Raw genomic sequence first — 21,190 nt, forward strand, 5'->3', positions numbered from 1 at the left:
TCTTAAGGGGGGGGGGGTGTTTGAATTCGGGACCCTTTGCTCCCCTCTACCGCGTTACGAGCCCAACACCTCACCAACCTTCCAGTAGCCACTACTTCTACCGGCGTGTCACGGCTTGTGTTACCGGCTAGCGGAGTTTCCCTCACCATAGCTGAGCTCCGCGGTCACGTCTTAAACGGCGCTTCTCCAGAGACAGCACTCGAGCTCTCTGCCTGCCCCGGGCTCCAAACGCCCCCCCCCTCCCCGTACCGCCCTCCTCCAGCACCCACCGGCGCCGCCGGCGGGGCCCTTCCCCTCGGTGAAAACGCGCGGCTGCCGCCAGCTGTGCCGACCCTCCGACGCCCGGAGCAGCGCGGTGCCCGCCTCCCCTCGGGCAGCCGTCCCGGAGCGCTGCGGCGAGGGCCGGTGCTCCCCTCAGGCCGCGCCACCGTCTCCCACAGGCGGCAACGGCCGCGCCGAGGCTGCGCGAGGGAAGCGGGGGGCGGGGACACCGCGCGGGGCGGGCGCGCGTGACGGCGCTGCGTCGAGAGCGCGCGACGATCCCGGAAGCGCGGGGCTGCGGCCGCGGTCTGGGCAGGCGGCAGGGCAGCGCGCGGCGGGCCGGGGCCGCGGCCGCTCAGCGAGGAAAGGGAGCGCGGAGCTGCGGTGACCGTGACGGTGTCGGCTGCCTGCCCGCCCCCCGCGCGGCGGCCATGACGAACTTCATCTCGGTGCAGCTGAAGAAGGCCTCGGAGGTGGACTTGGCCAAGCCGCTGTGCAAGTTCATTCAGCAGAGCTACCCGGGTGGCGACGCCCAGGCCGAGCACTGCCGCGCCGCCGAGGAGCTCAGCAAGCTCCGCAAGAGCGCGCTCAGCCGCCAGCTCGACAAGCACGAGAGCGCGCTTGAGACCCTCCTCAGGTAGGGGCGGGAGGGCCGGGCCGGCACAGGCCCCTCAGCCGCCCGCCGCGCCGGACTTAGCTCCCCTCTCCCCGCCATCCCTCCCCTCTCCCCCCGCTTCCGGCGGGGCGGGCGCCCGCCTCCCCCTCGCCAGGTGCCCTGAGGGGCCCCGGTGGCAGCTCGGGGCCTAGGCCCTGGGCGCGGCGGACCCGGAACCAGGTGCGGGCGGGCCCAGGTGTGGGCGGCCCTCGCGGGGCGGGGCGGGCGGTCCGCCGGGAGGAAGCCGCCAGGGCTGCCGGGCCGGCTCCGGCGGCCTCTGGGTTGCGTGCCCGCCCCCCGCCACGGGCCTGCGTCTGGGGCAGGCGCCTCCGCCCTCGGGTGTCTCGTAGCATCCTGGGGTCCCCCACTCTCTGCGCGCGGCTCGGGTGTTGGGCGTCTTGGGGTGTCATAGGACGGCGGTGCAGGGCCGGCGGTGCGGCCGGCTGGCGGGGGGGGCGTAGAGAGGAGGCCTTGTCCCGATCGACTTCCCTTTCCGAGTGTGTGTAACGTGCTAGTTGCGGTTGGGTCTAAGTGAAAATGACAGACTATTTTGTTTCTCAGAAAAGAGTAGATGTGTCTTTTGTTTCAGTGTTACATCTTGCTGTTACAGCTGACAGCTTTTTTTTTTCCAGTTTTTTTTATTGCAAATACTGTGTATTTGCTAAGTCACACCCTTATTTTCGACTTAACACACTTAGTTTGCTATCAGAAAGTTTACTGGTGTCTCTGTTGTGCTGGAATTATCATAGCTTACATGAGCAAAAGATTAACCTTCTGCCCGGTAAACTGCATGAAGCCTGCTTTAGGGACTAACTGCTCCATCATCTACAAAAGCACGTGCTCTTTCCTATCTCTCTAGAACATTTATGGATTGCAGTATTGACTTACTGTGGTAATCCTATTGTTCTGTTCTTCTATGTTGGAAACACTTTGAGCCCATTTGTAGCTCGTGTACACACTTCAATTTGCAAAGCTGGGATCAAAGATTTGCAGTACCAGAATATGAGTGTTTACGTAGTGGCAGCAAATTTATTTTTTTTTTAAAGGAAAAAAAAAAAGGTAGAGGGATTTTCAAATATAGAGAGAAATGATACTTGTAGACGTGACACATTTCTGTAATATCGTGAACAAGTAGAAATACATTTGATGTTCGCTAGAATTTCTTATTTATAAACTTCAAAAAATGAAGAGGAATGGAAAAGAAACAAGTGACTTATTAATAAGAAGGCAAGATTTGTAAAATGAGTTGCTGGTGTTTTTTAAGCTTATCAACCCTTCACTGGGTGTTTAGGCTATAAAAGCTATGACTGTACTGATCATGTTTTACAGTATCTTTGTAGTTTCCTGTTCTATTCCTGTTTATTACTGTGTATGCTTTTGAAGGTACTACTGTGTATGCCTGTTGAAGGTCAGGGAAATAATAAGCATCTATGAACTGAAAGAGGGACTCTGCTAGCCAAATTGAAAGGCATATTATTATCTTCCCTTGAACACTGGAATTGACCTTCCTTTTCTGATGGTGCCAATCAGGTTTGTGATTAGTTTCTATCTGAAATCCCTGTTTGGCCCAGCCATGTCATATGACTTTACCATATCTAACAGCTCTACGCTGCCGAAAGAAGGTGGCCCTCTCTTCAGTGCTGGTGCTTCTCTTATGCCATTTCTGGAAGGCAAAAGGTGTACATGACTTTCTGACAGGTGAGCAAATTGAATCAGTTCAGTGGAAGTTCAGATGAACATCAGCACTGGCACAAAGGAGGATAAAAGTAGTGTTGCTTGAAAGCCAAGGGACTGGCACCTCTTTCAGTGCCAGTAGGTCATTAAACTAATTCAAGCCATAGTATGCAACTTCACCTCAGGTTTTCTCTCTGAACAATGAAGGGAAACCACTTGCAATTGCATAATTACCAGTTTTCCTTTTGAGTCAATTCCATATGCAGTGTTCTGTTCCCTCTGCTGTTGTTTACTGGTTAACAGATGACTTCAGCTGGCCCAGGTGCTGTTGCAGTAGTCAAGAGGTGTTGAATGTGGCTCTGCACCGGTGCCACCTTATGTGTGAACAAGAAGTGCATTTTAAATTGTATCGTATGAGAATATTAGTTCCCTTTACAGTGGAAGTGAGATAAGATGAAGGTCTGAATTAACTGTAAATTAGAGAAAATAAAACAATCAGATGTATGTTTTCCCCTATCTCTAACAACTTACGAGTGGCTTGTCCCTGCCTCACCATTCATATTCATTACAGTAGCTGGAAAATAAGTTTGTTCTTATGCTGTAAGAATATTCTGACATATATTCTGTTAATATTCCGTAAGGTGTAGTTACTTTAAAAAGCCAGACTGTCTGCACAGCAACAAGTTTGAAGTATCCAGCTGAGCTTGTAAGAGTACAAGCATTTGAGCGCCTTGTATTTCCTCTGAACATTCCCTTCCCTCTCCAACTTCCAGTATTTTCCTGTTGCCGTTTAAGAGTTGTACTCAGTCTTATGTTTAAGTAACAACTTTAGTGATTTTCATTAAAGTTGGAGCTTAAAACTGGTTTGTTAGTGAAGTAAGGTTGGAAGACCTAATTACAACGTGGATACCCTTTGCATCATTTACTTTGTGGCTTTTTATAGGTCATAATACCTAGTAGAGCACTGTAGACCATTTAACTGTTAAGAAATGAGGGCTTAACCTTCTGCTAATTAATCTAGGATTTACCCACAGTTTTGTAATCTTTAGAAGCCTTGTTTGGCTGAGTAGTTACTACAGAATTTTTTCTTTTATGGAAGAAATTAACTTAGTTGCAGCCCCATTTTTCTAGGCAAACACTGACCAGTAAAGCTTTAAAAGTGCATGGTGCGCTGTTGTTCGACTGATGAACACAAATGCTTCTCTTGGAGAAGTGTTTGAGGTACCCAGTGAAAAGGGGCACAGTGTAACTCGGAAAGACCGCAGCTTGCTTCCAAGCTTTCTTTGTTTTCTGAGAATCTGAGTGCTCTAAAGGTGACGTAGGTGAGCTTGGTACAGATGTTTCCCCTTAAATTCTGTCATAGCAGATTTGATTTAGTGGTGTGTGGGGCTTGGATTTTTTTTTTCCCTTCTGAGTATAATTATAGCTTCAAGGGGTTCCTTGCTTCCTCTCTTTAATATTAAAGATAGCCTGGACTTCATTTCCGTTTTCTGGAGAGATGGGGTGGTGGTGTGAGTTTAATTGGTTTAATTTTGCTAACAACTCTTGCAGTTCTTTTAGAAAAAGAAAAAGGCGAGGGGGAAGGGGAGGTGTGTGGTTTTATTTTGTATGGTCAAATTTGCTGCGGGCTGAAAGTTGCTGTTCTGGTTTCCAGCTGTGAGTTCAGGACTCCACTTCTTATCTAGAAGAGCGAAGGTAGATCTTGGTCTCTCACGTTCTTTTGAATGAGATTTTTCTTCATGATTCTTTGAAGGAGGAACAGGATTTGAGGTTCTTAATGCAATACATACATTTATATTTTAATTAAATTCTAATTTAAACCTTGACTTCCAACTCATTTGGCTGCTGTAACTCATTTTTACGAGCATTTAGGAGTGTGTAGTGCTTGTTTTGGTGAAAGATTGCTGTACTTTGAGGACCAGATCTGTGTTGCTGACATCTGCCCTCCCTTTTGTTGCTGTAGTTGGAACTCAAGCAGTTAATAGGTTTGCATGGTCTTCTGTAGTTCATAACTCTGGCACAGCCAAACACACAACCATCATCTGTGTTGCACAGTAGCTTCTGTTCTTTGTGTCTTGATAGTTAGAGTACTGTAAATTTTGTTTTAAATAACACCTTTACGTTTACCCTCATCCTTCAATATGTAACTGACTTGTGCATCAGATGTGGCCATTCCTTCGATATTTATTTTCTGTCTTTGTACTGTTAGTTCTACATTCTTCTGTGGTTAACATCTTCATTTACCATTTTATTTATAGATGTTTAGTTTATGTATACTATTGCATTTATGTATGATTAGCTACTGCTAAACAAAACGGAATGATTTTACATGTTTATTTTTTTGGTCTGCAGAGTTTTAAAGAGCTCTTAAATCTTGAGTGGAATTTCAAGTTCTTGCATAAAAAGAAATGACACCACATGCTTAAAATAGTAAAGAAAATAGTAACACAAGTTCTGAACTTGTTTAAAACCAACCAAACAAAAAGCCCTCTGTTGTTGGTATTCATTGATGTTAAATGCAGCAATATGCATATTTGGGAGGAACATACACCTCCTTGGCTTATTTTCTTTTTCTGAAAGATGAAGAAAACAGACAAATGAAAGTCTTTTACAAAAAGTAAATATACATTCTTTGAAAGCCAGTACCTTTCATGTGCTAGCTTCATAAATGTTGGAAGATAGTAGTTACTGTACTATCATGTAGTTTAAAATTACCAGACTCTGTTATTGTCGATGTTTTAGTTCTTTCTGAAAAACACCTTTGATTTATAAAGTTAAGTCTCTCAGTGGAGGTGTATTTGAAATATGACTTCATAACGGCTGCCCTTGTATTAGCAATCTTAATGCTGAAGTATGCCAAGGTAGAATACAGGATCATAGATTTGTGTAGTCAGTGAGAAAAATTGTCATTAGCTTTAAAGTCCACATTAAGGTTTGGTTTTTGTGCGTTTTTTATTGACTATACTTTTCACATACTTAAGTTGTTAAAAGTAAAAAGTAAACTTGATTAAGCTGCTGTCACGGTAGACTTCTGCAGACTTTTTTTTTAACCTTAGGAGCAATTTCTTTCAACTCAATTATTAGTGGAAGTCCTGCTGGTTTACTGTTGCAGATCATTGTAGCTTCCAATATGGCTTAGTATATTGTGTCTTAAATTGCAGTGGCTCGTTTGAAGCCAGAAACCTGTAGTATTATACACATTGGCAGATATAATTCACTGAAGAATATGCCAACACTAGTTTTATTGTTGTATATGACTTTTGAAAATGCTTCTTGAATTTTTAAAGAAACATATATTGCCTGCAGAATGTAGGCCTTGTACATCTGTTTCATGTCTAGATGAATAGTGATTAATATTTAATAAAGTAATGTAAGGAAACAGGAACAATGTTAACCCTGTTTCACAGACTCATTGCTACAAAGTGTTTGTATATTGGGAATATAAATTGTTAAAAAAAGAATTTGACCAATATAATGTTGGGCGTATGCCCATATGGCAAGTGCTACAGGAAGACTATAGGAAACAGACTTCACATGTTGTGTGTTCTCAGCAGTTGGCAGTTTAAAGGTTTTCTGTTCTGCATCCAGCCTGTCATGTTTAACAAGTGGTGCAGGTGTAGGGTACAACTCAGGAAAACTTTGATTTGCTAACTGTTGCCTGGATAGATTGTGTGAGGGACTATGCTATACTTGCTATATTATCTTTCTGGCATTCTTTCTTAAACATCTTCCTCTGTGAATAGACAAAATATTGTCACAGAGGAACCTCTGGTTTTAATTCACTGTGACGGCTACAATATACTCTAATGAAAACTAAGCTTACAACGAAAGAATTTAATCAATGATTAGGCTCTCCAGTTGATACTGTGCAAGGCAAATGGCATCTACTTCAAAGACATTGAAGTTTAAACAGATGAGTCAGAAATTGTAGGGGAGTGGGATATAATGTTCAGATCAAGAGAGTGCAGTGTAGCTTGTTAATATTATGTTAAATGCTGTACTTAATTTACTTTTGCAGCATGACTTAATGTCTAATGTACTGTTTGTCTTCCTGTATGTATGCAGGGACTCCTTTGCATGACATTATTTTCTAATCCACTCTCCATCAGAAAGTGGAATGGGTCAGCTTCGTCTGTGATGCTCTTCTACTTCTGATTGAGATAGGATTTCTGCATTATCTGTGGAAGACTACCTCCTACTGAACTTTTTCCTCTACTGAAAAAATCCCTTTAGGCAGAATTTGTCTGTCCTGCAAATCCTCCATAGTTACAAATGAGCTTCACAACTTATTTGCGTGTGGGATTTTTGTGCCCTTTTCCTTATGTGTCAGTGTAAGAAACAAAACTCTTAATTTGATTTATCTAATAGCTGTTTCTTCCTTTTTTTTGTAGATATTACGATCAGCTGTGTTCAATTGAACCAAAGTTTCCATTCTCTGAAAATCAGGTAAGAAGACTTGTCAAACCACTAAACTGAATCATGGCACTGATGATGTATGACTTCCAAGCCTGTACCTAATCCACTAAACAGTACTTCTCTTGGGCAAGGCATTTAATCTCTTTGAGCCTTATTTTCCTAATCTCTGTTTATTTTCTAGTCGCTGCTCACATATAGTCTATACTGAAACTTCACCTCTAGTGGCCATAATTGCCTTTATTTTAAAGATTCAGAAAGGTTTTGACTTTGGCTAGTGGTCAGTGTGGTCTAGGTCAGAAAGAGTTGTGCTGTGTCGATTCCTCTTCAACTCTCTTTTTTCCAAGAAGTCTATTTCATATTATGTTATAAAGGCTTTTTAAAACATAATTTCTGCGCGGAAAACCTTTAGTAATCAATGTAATATGATCTTTGGTTTTTGAAGTAGAACAGATGTTTCATTCACAACAGCTAACAGAATAAGCCCACTTAAGAGCTTACCACTTTATTCCTGCCTCTGCATCTACAAATTACATAATTTTTATATAGGCATGGTGTTCCTTAAGCTTATTTTTCTACCTTATTTCTTTAGAATCCTGTCTCTAAGGAGAAATTGAGCTTAACTCCTGCCTATTGAAGTCTTCCTCAGGTGGAGACTGGAAGAGATCTTTAGGCTTCTGCATTTTGGTGGAAAAAGATGTAGAGTTTCTTTGGATGTGTTTACAAATAGGACAGAATTTCCATTTCTTTCCTGATCAAATAATATTTAAATGGTAATGTTATGATTAATAGAAAAGGTTTCTTTCAGACTTACAGATTACAAGTAAGGGAATAGTTTTAATGCAGTTCAAATGGATTTGAGGTTTGTGTGTAGCTGCATTCACTTGTAGCCAAGAACTGTACTTTGGTTTTTAGTGTGCAAATGTTTTGATACGGTGATCTGCAACCCCTGAGACATGGAAAACTGGAAAACTTTAGGAGCAAGTTCTGCAGATCTATAAACTGTTCTGTCAAAGGGAAGTAGTCGTCAGTGGAAGCAGCAATGAACAGCTGGGGACCAGAACTTCCTGAACTAGCATTGCTGCTAGAGGACAATAGATTATCAAACAGTACTGTGCTGTTTCTTAAGTTATTCTCCACAACTACTTTAAAATGAGGAATTTTGCTATCTTTCTGGTCTGATACCAGTTGCCTACAACTAGTTTGATCTGCTGAATAAGGAATCAAACTGTGGAACTTCAGAGCAGATTCTGTGAGGTATTTGCATTGTCTATGAAATATATGCTGGAAGTGTAACGTAAACCATGCCGTTTTTACCTGCATTCTCTTTCCTGAGTGCATTTCCTGATAATGCTGCTATTGAATTCACTCATAAAAATGACTGGATTTTGGTACTACAAAACAGTTTGAAATATGCTAGTAATTTGGAACAGTGGAAGCTACCTAGTTGGGTGATTTCCTTTAACTGTGACCTACTACCTAACTGTCGGACTTCTTCAGAGAGGAATATCTTGGTTTGGAAATAAATTTATCTGTTACTCAGAATATGAGCAGAGCTGAAAGATTATTTTGAGAATTTCTGTCTTGTCTGCTTGAAAAGTTTTGAGCAAACTAACAGGAAGGAAAAAAGGTAGAATAAATTTTTTTTAAATAATTCTTGATGATTTCCTGAAACTTCCAGAATGTTTGTAATGTTACAAGTGAATTAAGTGTTTTGCGCAATTAGAATATAAAAGGATAAATATGTGAATTTGGGATATTTTCTGAAGATTTCTTATTTAATTTTAGAGATCAAGATCTTTCTCTTTCACAACTTTCAGGTCTGTGTAACATTTACATGGAAAGATGCTTTTGACAAAGGATCACTTTTTGGAGGATCTGCCAAATTGGGTATGTGAATGTACTGAAAGTGCAAGTATTGAATTTTAATAAATTTTGATAATATTTTTATATACCTGAATTGTTAATGGTCTTTCTAGTATTCTCAACATAGCTTTCAAATGAGTTCAGCTATATTGGTCACAGATTCATCACTTCAACATTTGTAATGAATAAATGGGCACATGCAAAGAATTTCTATAAAATTGACATTTAATATTAGTTTTCCAGAGGCACAAATAGATATGCAGTCTGATAATAGTTGTGCTGTCTGCTCCTCAGACTTTTTCTGGGATCAACCCCAACTGACATTAATCAAAATTGTTGAAGTTAACATTGAGTTTCAGTAGTAGGTTTTTGGTAATCCAGCTCTCACTCTTCTAAATGAATAAGATCCTCATGAGATGTGCTTGTGAGTGAGTCCTCTCCAGAAGTAGGGGAGTGATGGTAGTTGGCTTCAGTAACCTAGTCTGATACCACATTTTGTTCAAGAGAATAGAAGGATCTGCCCATGTCCTGTAATGATTCTTCTATTGCTTCTTTTCAGAATATTTTCATACAGATTTGAACACTTGGAAAGGAAAAAAAAACATTGTATTTGTTTCCTGCAAACATAAAGAGTTTGAGTCTATGATTTGTTTTAGTCACATAGGGACAATTCTGCACTGCATATTCAGGATCATTAAATGGATTTGGAAGACTTGCCAATGGAGAAACTAAGATTAAATCTTTTCCAGTTGAGTGAGGAGCTGTACAGTCATGTGTTATAATTTTGTAGTGTTTCTATTTATACCTAAGTGTTCATCATGACTAGCATTGCAAGATGACCATTGCAATTTTGAAGCTGCAGACAAAGCCTGGAAAGATGTTAGAGTACTTACTCTCTTTCTAGGTTTTTTTGAAGTTTGTGTCCTTTATATAGTTTTCTGTTAGCAACTACTGAAAGTCTTTGCAGTTTTCCATGTTCTGAATACACGTGCTAAAGCTGTGCTTGTGTGAACTATATGTGTAACAATACACCGCATTCCTACGCATAAGCAGGTGCACAACTTTCATTGTTTTATTTTCTAACTGTTGTAAGAAGTCCTTTCGGATAATTGGAGACCTTCCTGAAGATGCTGTTTTTTCTCAGAATTTGGTTGGTTCTGTCTTCTTTGGGGCTAGCATTTCATGATGATTGAACCTGTTTCATAGTAAAGTTCAGAATATTTAATTATGACTTAAACATAATCTGTGAATTGCCAGAGATTTATAGTAATTGTGAGAAGAAGAGTCAGTAAACATAACATTCATGATTACCCTGAGAATTTGAATAAATGTGATGTTACAGCAGCTTGAGAAAGCTTGCTTGTCTGCAGGTTAATTATATGCTAGTCTAAATCTGTGACGCAGATGGCCAGAGATTCATGCAACAGTCCATATGAAATATCAGAGAAATTCTTAACTGAGATGTGAGTAATGCTCAGTTAACAAGCAATGGAATAGTTTTTATTTTGAAACTTCAAAGTAGATCTTAGTGGAAAGAAATTAACAAAAGGAGTCTTTTAGTATATATCTTTACAGTGCTGTATTGCAGGTTATCCAGATTCTGCTCTCCAGATTAACTACAGCATGTGTGTGTATCTTTATTTCAGAGCAGAATTAACAGTGGGGTTTCTTAGTGTAAAGCAAAGTTTTCAGTTACTGGGGGAGCAAAATTTCTCTTGACTTCTAAGAGGAGGCAATCCTGTCTCCAGATAGAAATTCAATGTAAAACTCCTTTGACTTTCATGGGGCCAAGATGCAGGGTTGTGACTTGAGAGTTCTGGCTCTCGCTGTGGTGACAAACTGTATTCTTTCCATCTTCCCCTGAATCCCAAGCCTATATCACAGGGGTAGCTGACGGATACTGTGGCATCTTGAAAAGTGACCCAGTTCACGGCATGCCATGTAATCTGAAATATGTTGGCTTAAGTTAATAGGTAGAGCTATAAACAGATGAGTCTGAGGAAAATCTATATTGCTAAACAGCTGTTCTCACTGTAGTAAGTCACACTAGAGACGCAGTCCAGAGTATAAAGTAATTTTGTACTTCAGAAACTTTAAAGCCATATTTTCTTTCCTTTCTTGTGTTCGTTTTAATCTTTTGAATGATGTGTAAGTTATACAAGATCTTCTTTCTAGGAAAAATCTGGAAAATAAACTACACAAGAGAAATGAACTAGATGAATGTCTATTAATCTTGATGAAATACAATGACTGTGTAACTCACTTTTCATTCAGGGAAACAAAATTGGAAAAATGGCATGTCAGATTTGTGGCTTCTTGTCTGAAAATCTAGTGCAGGTCAGGGAGTGCTAACATAGAAACTTCAGAGGTATGTTAGCTAAATATGTAGCTGTGTTAAGGAGGCTGCATGTTAATGAAATGAAACAAATGTGCCTCTTTAGTACCTGCATGTTTTAAGGAAAAGTTAGAAGTTGTATCTGGGTTTGTGAAATTGAAAATTCACTAATTGAGTTTTCTGTATTTTCCAAGAGGAGTGTCTAGACACTCTTTAACAGTAGTAGGAAACTAATACCTGCAGTCTTTAGATTTTCGAGTGCTTGCATATGGCCAATAACCTTTTGAAAGCAATTAATAGATTCAAAATGGTTCCTGTTCAGGTATTACTGTTTCTGGAAGTGTGGACTCCATCCTCTGGGACTATGAAGTACTACAGGAGTTGAGGCTGGACAGGCCACACTGCTGTCTAGCAAGCACACGTTTTAATTCAATAAATCCTTAGCTGTTTTGTGCCTGTATAACCAAGATACTTGTAAGCATTTTCAGTTTGAAACAATGGCTTTTGAGAGGTGAAAAATTCCCTGCATTTCAATAAATAGTAAGACAGCTCATGTAAAAATCTTTGGGCTCAATGAGAGAAGGGTAGTTAATCTTGCATTCAAGATACAGTAAGAATATGTAATTGGGCAGTTATTGCAAAGTGATTAATGCATGGAAATCCATATTTCAGATTATTCTTCAGTAACGCATGTGTTTCTGTATCTTCAGGAGCCAAAAAGCTGCATTCTAGTTCGAAAGACTTTCAAATTATTTTCTGTATTATGTAGATTTTCATACTACTTCTTCAATGCTTTATGCCACTCTCTATAGTTCCTCATGTCAAAACATTTTGTGGAACTACTAAGTTAAAGTATGTAAAGCCTTCAGAATGAAGATGACTTTGACTTTAAAAGTTCAGTCTGATTGGGTTTTTTTTTTTTTGGTTGAAACTGTTGGTGTCTTTAAGTACAGATATTAGTAGTGTTGGCCTCATCTGTAGGATGCTAGGGTACTGAAGTTTATTTTCTTAACAGTATGGGTAACTGTCTGTCTTGATTGCAGCTCTGGCAAGTTTGGGGTATGAGAAGACCTGTGTTTTGTTCAACTGTGGAGCACTGGCAAGCCAGATCGCAGCAGAACAGAATCTAGATAATGATGAAGGACTGAAAGCTGCAGCTAAGCACTATCAGGTACAGAGGCTCCCTGCTTATGCTTAGGAATTCGGAATTACTAATCTTAGAACATCAAATAAGTATCTCTCAATTTTAAAGCTATATATACACATACATAAGTACAGAAACATATTTTTCCCCCTCTTAATTGCAAAGGTGGATTGGCTAAATACCTGGTTTTAGCTCATGTTTATTTACCAGCTTTGAAGGATTTAATTCCGTACAGTTCCCCATACCCTTTCCCCCAAGCAGGTTGGTAACTAATAACCTTCAGCTTAAGAATTAATAATTTTAGGTAGTATAAATTTTAGTTTTAAAAAGTTATACAGTAATAATCTCTTTGTTCTTTGTGGAATGCATTAAAATTTCCATATTGTCATGCTGTTAAGTGTAGCCAATATACCTTTACTTATAGTCTGTCTTGATAAATGTCTCGGCATAAGTGGCTTTAAGAACAAGAAGTCACAAGGAATTATTTTTAGTGGCTAAATAATAAGTGGGAGACCATATACTGGAAAAGCTCTATTTTTATTTTGAAATTCTTGTATGTATTATATTTGTAAGAGAGAATCTGTTTGGAAATATGAATGATAACATATTATTTTGTTTTACTTAGTTTGCAAGTGGTGCTTTCCAACACATTAAAGACACGGTTTTGTCAGCCTTGAATCGAGAACCTACAGTGGACATCTCTCCAGACACAGTTGGAACTCTCAGTCTTATTATGTTGGCTCAAGCCCAAGAAGTCTTTTTTTTGAAAGCTACAAGAGGTATGTCTTAATTTTTGGCTTGTATATTTATGTGCTCATTACAACTTCCACAAAAACTTACAAGTGTTTCAAGTTATTAAGAGCTTGTAAAGGGCCTTCCAGAAGTTTTTATTTTTGCCTTTACTGATTTCACACACACACACCCGGCTCCTGCAGGTCATTAAACACAAACTACAGATGACACTTAAGAATTTGTCTAAGGTTCACCTGACAATGCAGTTGTCCCATTTGCCTTTCCTTTCTTTTCATGTCCAAAACCATTAGTCTTCATCTTTACAAAGGATTTTGCTGGTTTATATTTTTTACTTTTCCCCCTTGAGAACAAAAGACATTCTCTAAAAGAACTGAAAGTACTAGAAATGGTGCATAGGGGTTTTACCACTACTCCCCTCCTCATTTGTCTGGGGAATGATCTCATGAGAATTTAGGAAGAAATAACTGTGCTAGGAAACAAAGGAAATTCCCTAAGGGTTTAGAGGAAACAAATTCTGTTTGATTGCTCCTAACTTTAACAGAGGAACTCTTTGACCAAGTCTAACTTTGAGAATGCCCAGTTTATCTTGGAAAGTGAAATTCTACAGGTAGAACAAAAAATGATGTCCCTAACTGTTAGAAGCTGATTGCGAAATACTGATTCAGAGGTTGCAGATTTTAATAAACTATTAAAGAACATATGCTTCAAAGAATTTTCCTGTGGAACAGTAGTATCTTTGGTACAAGAACTCTTACGCTTTGCTGTTCTGCTCTTCTCTCTGTATTAACAAGAAGTTGTGCATCTAGAAATTGCAGCTATCTAAAAGTAGAACTAAGGACATAGAGGTCAGATGTGACTGCCCACCAACTCCTGTCTCTCCTCATGTTGTTTGGAATACAGTGGAGGAAGACAAGGTTTATCTTAACTGGGATGTTTCTTCTCTTTACAGGAAAGATCCCTGAAATTCTTGTAGCCTTACTGCCTTTAGGAGGATCTCAATGAGAAACTATTGTCCTTCAGCCAACTAATAAATTATGTTTATGTTCTTTATTGTGCTGGTAGCAGTATTTTAGTCTCTGGCTATTTGGACATTGCTTTGAAATAAATTTGTATAACAAATGCATGAAAATTCTCTTCGAGCAGGAGCAGACACCTCATTTTGTATGGGAACTAGATCTTTCTGTCACCTTCTTGATTTCTTCTTAATCAAAACATGAAAAAGATAAAGCAAGGCTAATCCAAAACCCCCATGTGCCCGGTGAACTGAAGACTTTTGTGACCAGTCCCAAGACCACAAGTCTGCCAGCATTAGAAGGACAGTAAGGTTAATAATCATCTGACTATTGACACTGTAGCTTTTACCAGATGTAGAGAGGTTCCTTTCCCTGGCAGGAAAGACATTTTGTGAAGAATCATACCTGACAACATGATTAACTTCAGAAACCTATTTTTCAAGTGGAAATGCTTCTAAGTTTGGTCTCAAAATTAAAATTTAGCTTCTTGCTGCATTGACTGTTTACCTTACTTGCAATTTTCTGGGTTTTCTCTCATGTGAGACAGTCCATTTAGCAGCTTAGCAGCTGATAACATTTTTCTGATAGAGCTGAGTTTATTCACAGGTTGAAAGAAAGCTGAAGTGTTTGGCAAAAACCAAACTGGTCAGTAACGGCTAACTCCACTACTTAACTACAGATCAGTTCTTTAATTTCTGAGCCTTTCTTAATGTTTTCTTTAAGTGTCTTGAAGTCTGCACGTGTTCGCTATTCCAGCTCAAGGCTTGCATTATAGCTACAATATTTTAAAGATATGTGAGTAAAAACTAAAGCTTCTGATGGTGAATGTTCTATCCCGACCTGTCTGCGTGGACAAATGAGTCTCCTCTAACATTTCCTTTGTTAATGGAAATGTAGTTAATATGCCAATATTTTTTTCTTTTCTTAGAGCTCAAGCTCTATGAAGGGAGATGCAACTACCACACACTAGGTGGGGCTAGAAGGCCGTCTATTTAGATCTTACATGTGGCTTTATTAAATATTTAGTGCACCAGACAGAAACATGTTAGCAAAGAAGTAAGTTGCTACATCTCATAGCTCCTTTCTCTCTGTTTGTCATTTAAATCCTGTTCCACAGTGAAAAGATCTTTCTGACATACCTTAAATGCATTTACCTCAAAGACGGTAAATATATTACATCATAGCTCATGCCTGAAGTGTTGTAGATAGATGTGTGAATATGCTGGAACAAGCAGCCCACTTGGGAATTCTTTTGATTTAATTTTGGCAATTAAGCATACTCTGCAGACTTCCTAATCTCCCCATACCCTCCACTCATGCTTATCAGTCTGGCAGTACATAAAAATGACCTGAATTGGAGGACATTGGTTTGTAAGGGCAGCTATTTAGAGTGGATGGCCGATGTTTGCATTGATTGCCTGCCTCCTCTTGGAAGGCTGAATTGCTAGTGCAGGCCAGAGGTGATTATAAAAGGAGATAAAGATAGATGCAGCATGTTCCTATTTTAACAGTTTTGGCTTCAGGAGCAGGGTGAGGACGTGAGGTAGGGAATACCACTGCTGCTAGGCACATGCAGCTCTGATATGAAGTAGTGGGTAACACTTGGAGAAACTGTGGTTATTTATGTCTAGGAATGGTGTTTCTATATTCACTGTAAGCTAACAGTGGTATGGACTGCAATGGAAAGGACCAGTCCCTTCTCTTCTGTTGCACTTCTGCAAATTTTTGAGAGTCCTGACATGGAGTTGGGTTAGAGAACAGATCCTGCTGAAAATTACTTAGTTTTTGCTAACTACATCTCAGCTAAATTCTTTAACTATGGCTGCACAAATGCTTGTGCTGGCACAAGCAAAGGGCTGGGAACAAGCTGCCAGAGTTAGAGTGAGACTGCAGCTTTTATTGGCAGCCTGCTGTTGGTTTGAGGTAAAGCGTCACTCTTAATCCTGCGTAAATGCCAGCAGCTGCCAAAAGATTTCTTGTACAACTGACTGAACCTTCAGTGTCATGATTGAAGTAGAAAATCTGGAAGCTGTAGCTGGATGTCAAGAGAGATGAATGGGATCCCACCTTTGAGCTGTAATGTAAAGCTATAACCTTAGAATGCAGTTGTTGCTGTTGGAAGATGAAGTAATTTACCTGTTTGCTTGTATGATAATCATAATTGTTTTTTTCTTCCCCTCCCCCCAGATAAAATGAAAGATGGTATCATAGCTAAACTAGCTAATCAAGCTGCAGATTACTATGGTGATGCTTACAAACAATGTCAATATAAAGATACTTTGCCCAAGGTTAGTAATTCTTATGGAAATAATCTGGGATCTGCTGTTATTGTGAATAACTATTATTGTAAAGAATGTATTTGATGAAATACACTTAAAATGTATCCTCAAGAAAAGCTGACATATGGCTACGTTTCAGGGAAATGAACGTGTAATTTGATGAACAGTGAAGAATTTAGGAGGAAAAAGATAGAGTAGTTTTTCTAAATAAGTAAAATCTTATTACATGAAGTGTGTTTACTTGCAACACATCTCATTTAAAGTGAACTTGAAATGTTTATGATAGCATTTAGGGATGCCTTTTTAGTACTTAATGCCTTACTAAATCTGTTTTTCAAACTAACACTTTCTAATGGGGCTTAATTGGCTTCTAGTCTCAATGTTTTACGTGAAATTTGCTCTCGCATTGACAGCATGAATACAGTGGTGGCGTTCACTTACCTGTTCATGAAAAACATGGCTGGAAGTCAGTGTGTGTCCTCTGTCCTTCTGCCTGCCTTCTCCTCTTCCTCCACCCCAAAACAATCTTGATACTTGTAAATTATCTCAGTTTAGTCTTTGACTGTTCATTTGAGTACTGTTGGTTTTGGGAGATGCAGAAGGAACTTTTTTCATGCTCTTTGAATATATACGGTATAACAATACTTTAAAAATGAGCAGGTTTTCAATGTAGCAAATGTATCAATTATGTTCAAATCATAAAATAGTAGAAAACATCTTGTGCAGTGTTATAAATGTAAAAGTTGGGTAAGATTTACTTACTTTTGATATTGTTGGACTCTTGAAATTTTTATCTGGCTAAGTAGGAGATTGTCTTCCATAGTGCTTTTTTTGTCAGTGTCCCTGGGAAGCATCCCTTGTTGCTAATTTGCAGTTGTTTTTCATTCATTAATAGTTTCAAAACCCTAAAATAATTATTCCAGCTTGCATTGGTCTTTCTTGTTACAAATAAAATGTGAAATATACCAGATGTACTAAAAATACACTAGAAAACTTACTAAAAATTTTTTTACCAGTGATAAATGGAAGTGGTTGATGTCTGGTCCTATAACTTAATATGCAATCTTTGTCAAATAATTGCCAAAGTATTTGCTAAAGGCACTTTTATTCCCTCTGGGGAAAAAAAAAAAATCAGGTAATTTTTTTTTCCCTCTCTGGTTTCTAATGCAGAATAGACTCTTGATAATGATAGGAACTGTATGGGTAAGGGCTACTCTAATAAAGTAAAAGTATGCATTTTTATTCATAAGCAATAAATTACACAAATGCCTTTAAGCCAGCCAGTGACTTTTCATATATATTTTTGAAAAAAATGTTTTTTTAAAGTTAAATTGATATCTTGCTTGGCTGCAACTTGATAGATTCTTTTATGTATGCACATATTTACTCTCATGCATTCTATGGCATTTTATATTGGACCAATTTCTCACTTAGAAATAAACCATAAACATAATACCTGAGAGGCAATGAGATATAGTAAAGCCATTGCTTTGTCTTTGGTTGTTGTGGACCTTTCTAAGCCACGTATCTGCTCCCTGTTCCAGTTGTACAGTAATCTGTTAATTGATTATTTGAAAGAACTTAATGAGGTTTGCTGGTTCTATGAGTTAACACCGGCTCTGAGAACAGCTACATGTTTAGGAGTGTGAAATAGAGGTTGACTTGATGTGTCAGACTTCAGTTGCAAGACAACTTTTTCTTCCAAATTTTAGACAGCTTTTTCTTCCAAATTTACCCTTTTTTTCTTTTTTCTTTTTTTCTAATCTGTGTGGGGCAGCAAGTTTGCATAAATGTGAAGAAGCAGGTCTTTGTATACTGAAGTCTTTAAAACATCACTCTGGTTTTCCAGTGCTCCTTGATTTAAGAAATAAAGCAGTAAGGCCAAATCCTTGATCAAAGACCATGCCTATACTGTAGGCTGCAGCATAATGTTTTCTTCATGTCTTGGTTGTTACTCCTGCAAAGATAAGTGCATTTATGTAAAAGTCCAAAAATGACTTTTAAATTGCTTCCCACGTCCTCTTTATTTGTTCTTTGCTTTCATAATTCTAGAGTTTCTTTTTTGATAGGCTTGCTGTTGTTTTAAGTGTAATTGCTTTTTTAAAGTAAAAAAAAAAAAAAAAAAGCCTGTCTTCTCCCCCTCCCCTTCTTTTAAGAACACTTTGTCTTGGGGTCATTTGGGTGTGTTCTTGCAACTATCCTTTCTAATATATGCATGCATTTCTAATCTTTGAAGTAAATGTTGTGACTTCATGGCTTGAGTTTAAATTGTAGTTCATCTAAAATAGCGGTCACTAAGAATTTTGCAACACTAGATTAAAAAAAAAAAGACTGGATTCAATCCATGCAAAGTCATGTGGTCTCTGACATTTACCTCTAATGTTTTAACCGATCTAAACCATTAATTGGGTGATTCTAATTTCCTTTTCTTCTTCCTTTTTCTTCCTGCATCCCATGTTGTCTGTGGTGGTTAATGTGGTTGGACTTTCCCCTGGTCAGTATTTTTATTTCCAGGAGGTGTTTCCTGTTCTGGCTGCAAAGCACTGCATTATGCAGGCCAATGCAGAATATCATCAATCTATCCTGGCAAAACAGCAGAAGAAATTTGGTGAAGAAATTGGGAGGTTACAGGTGGGTAATTTCTTTCTTCTCTGAAAAATATGGGAAAGCTTTAAATCCTGAACTCCTTAGAGTTCTAAAATTCAAATTAACTAAGAATGAAACATTTTAAAAAATCGCAGAGCATGTTTATCACGTGAATCAAATTATTAGCAGCTGCAAAGATGAGAGGTATCTCTGTAGCTTTTATAAAGATGTATTTTAATGATTTTTGGGCAGTTTGCTGCTGCCTGACATGTTAAGTCTATATCTTTACTTTTGCATAAGCTTCTTATCTCAGTATAGCTAATATAACAGAATTGTTAATAAATTTTCCTAAGTAATATTATTAAAAAAACCCCCAAAACATTAAAATTCTGCCTGGTCTATACCTAACTCCTTTCCTGCAATCCTGATTTAAGTCTGAATTGTTTTTGAAAAACATACAAACAGTTGTATTTTTAGTCTTTATAGTTTTTTGCTTCTATATCTTGTTTCTAGAGGGATTCAGATATAGATGTTGTAATGAGTAAGGTCTTCTCATGTTTTAAGTACAGTAGGGAAAAAAAGACTAAAAATAACTACTTTATTCAAATCACCTGGTCCGGGAGGGGGAGGAAATAAATGAAGTGTCACTTCAACTGACTTTGTAGGATCTGTGTGCAATATCTATTTATTGATACGCAGGAGAGTTGAGAGACTTATGTAAGACTATCATGCTGACATTTTGAAAGTTACCATTATGCATTTATTGACTTGGTGCAGGATGGAGCTTGAAACTTTTTTTGTATGCTTGCATGACAGTGAAGTGCCTGTATGAACTTCTGATAGCAAATTGTTATATTATGACTACATTACTAGGTGATATATGAAGGTGTATCTGTTGTTTATTCTTGAGTTTCAAATCTGCCTAGCAGACCTCCTTTTCTAGGACTTTACTGTAATAGAATATTAATGTCTGGTTTTTTTAGTGCTCACCCTTGACAGGTCTCGCTGTATCAAATTTACTATCATCTTAAGTTGTATAGTAAATTAGCTTGTGTCCATGATTTTTCTTCATGTTATGTTACAGGAGGTATTCCTTCATGCTGAGCAGTTAGTTTTGGTGGGTTTGGTTTTTTGTTTGTTTTTGATTTGGTTCTTTGTTTGGGTTTTTTTTAAGTGATGACTGAGGGGAAATACTCTATTATTACTTATTTTAGCATTGCTTCATGAACAGCATGTAGTCAGAAGTTAAAATTCTGTGTCGTCTTATTTAATACATTTAGTAAGACGACACTTAAATCCTGTTCTCCATAGTTATTAAAATACTGCTTTCGTAATTATTCTAAATTAGAGGTTTAGTATCCTTTGAGTTTTTGAAAAATGCAGTTGCTATAAAGTAATACTCTCTTTTTATTTCCCTTTCTAAACGCTAGAACAAAGATGGATTAAATTGGGGCGGCGGGAAGATTAATGTAAATTCATCCAAATTAAAGTATATATGCACACCTCTATTTCTTCTCCTCTCCTTTTCTGTTTCTGGTAAATGCTAGTTGGACTGTAGTATTGTATCGAACCAAAACCGCTGTTGTGTGATTCATGGCACAATGGAAAGTGGCAAAAAATCTCAGCAAATTTCAAATATACTTCACTTCTAACGTAGCTCAGGTTCTACTTCACAAACCCAAGAAGTTTGAGGTTTTGAATTGTTATGAGTGCATGTAAACCTTTGACTGACATTGCTTCTTAGTATTTTGTTTTTACACATTCACAACACAAATGTGGTCAGGATTGAACAGATACAATAAAAGGATGATGTTTTGCCTTGCATCTCTCCTGCAGTAAATTGGGTGTAGGAAAACCAGATCCCTCATGGTTGCATCTAGGCTGAGCAGACAGAAGTGAAGAGACAGCAGACCTTGTATTTTATTTTAGTTTGCAGTAGGATTCCAGCATAATTTCTGTAGTAGCTTCTGAGCTCAAGGTTAGGTGGGTGTTAGTGGCAGATGTGAAAAGCAGGACTCTGGCCTCTTCTTTCATGAATGTGAGCGATGTTTGAGAAACAATTTGCAGTACATGCAAAAGCAAGCTGTGGGTTTCATGAAACAACATGAAAATGACATGGTGACACTTTTCTTTTTTTGTCAATGGGTGTTTGAAGCGTTATTGCCTCTAACTCATGATCACTTCTTTTGGATTTTGGGGAGTCTTAGTGAA

At 38.7% G+C, this 21,190-nt stretch overlaps 1 protein-coding gene across 3 annotated transcripts in view; it reads left to right on the forward strand.

Annotated features, from left to right (window-relative positions):
* The first annotated feature begins 667 nt into the window (after nucleotides 1–667).
* The window catches only part of PDCD6IP (programmed cell death 6 interacting protein), a 34,551-nt gene continuing 14,028 nt past the window's right edge, over nucleotides 668–21,190 (forward strand). For 2 of the 3 annotated variants that reach the window (XM_059818420.1, XM_059818422.1), the window contains exons 1-7: nucleotides 668–898; nucleotides 6,982–7,036; nucleotides 8,824–8,893; nucleotides 12,248–12,375; nucleotides 12,974–13,127; nucleotides 16,302–16,402; nucleotides 18,908–19,024. In XM_059818420.1, coding sequence (XP_059674403.1) covers nucleotides 693–898; nucleotides 6,982–7,036; nucleotides 8,824–8,893; nucleotides 12,248–12,375; nucleotides 12,974–13,127; nucleotides 16,302–16,402; nucleotides 18,908–19,024 — 831 coding nt within the window. In that variant the 5' untranslated portion in view covers nucleotides 668–692. Of the gene's footprint in view, nucleotides 899–6,981; nucleotides 7,037–8,823; nucleotides 8,894–12,247; nucleotides 12,376–12,973; nucleotides 13,128–16,301; nucleotides 16,403–18,892; nucleotides 19,025–21,190 lie in introns of all 3 variants that reach the window. The other variant, XM_059818421.1, reaches the window with a different exon arrangement.

This window comes from Gavia stellata, chromosome 6, assembly GCF_030936135.1.
Source record: "Gavia stellata isolate bGavSte3 chromosome 6, bGavSte3.hap2, whole genome shotgun sequence".
Lineage (NCBI taxonomy): Eukaryota > Metazoa > Chordata > Aves > Gaviiformes > Gaviidae > Gavia > Gavia stellata.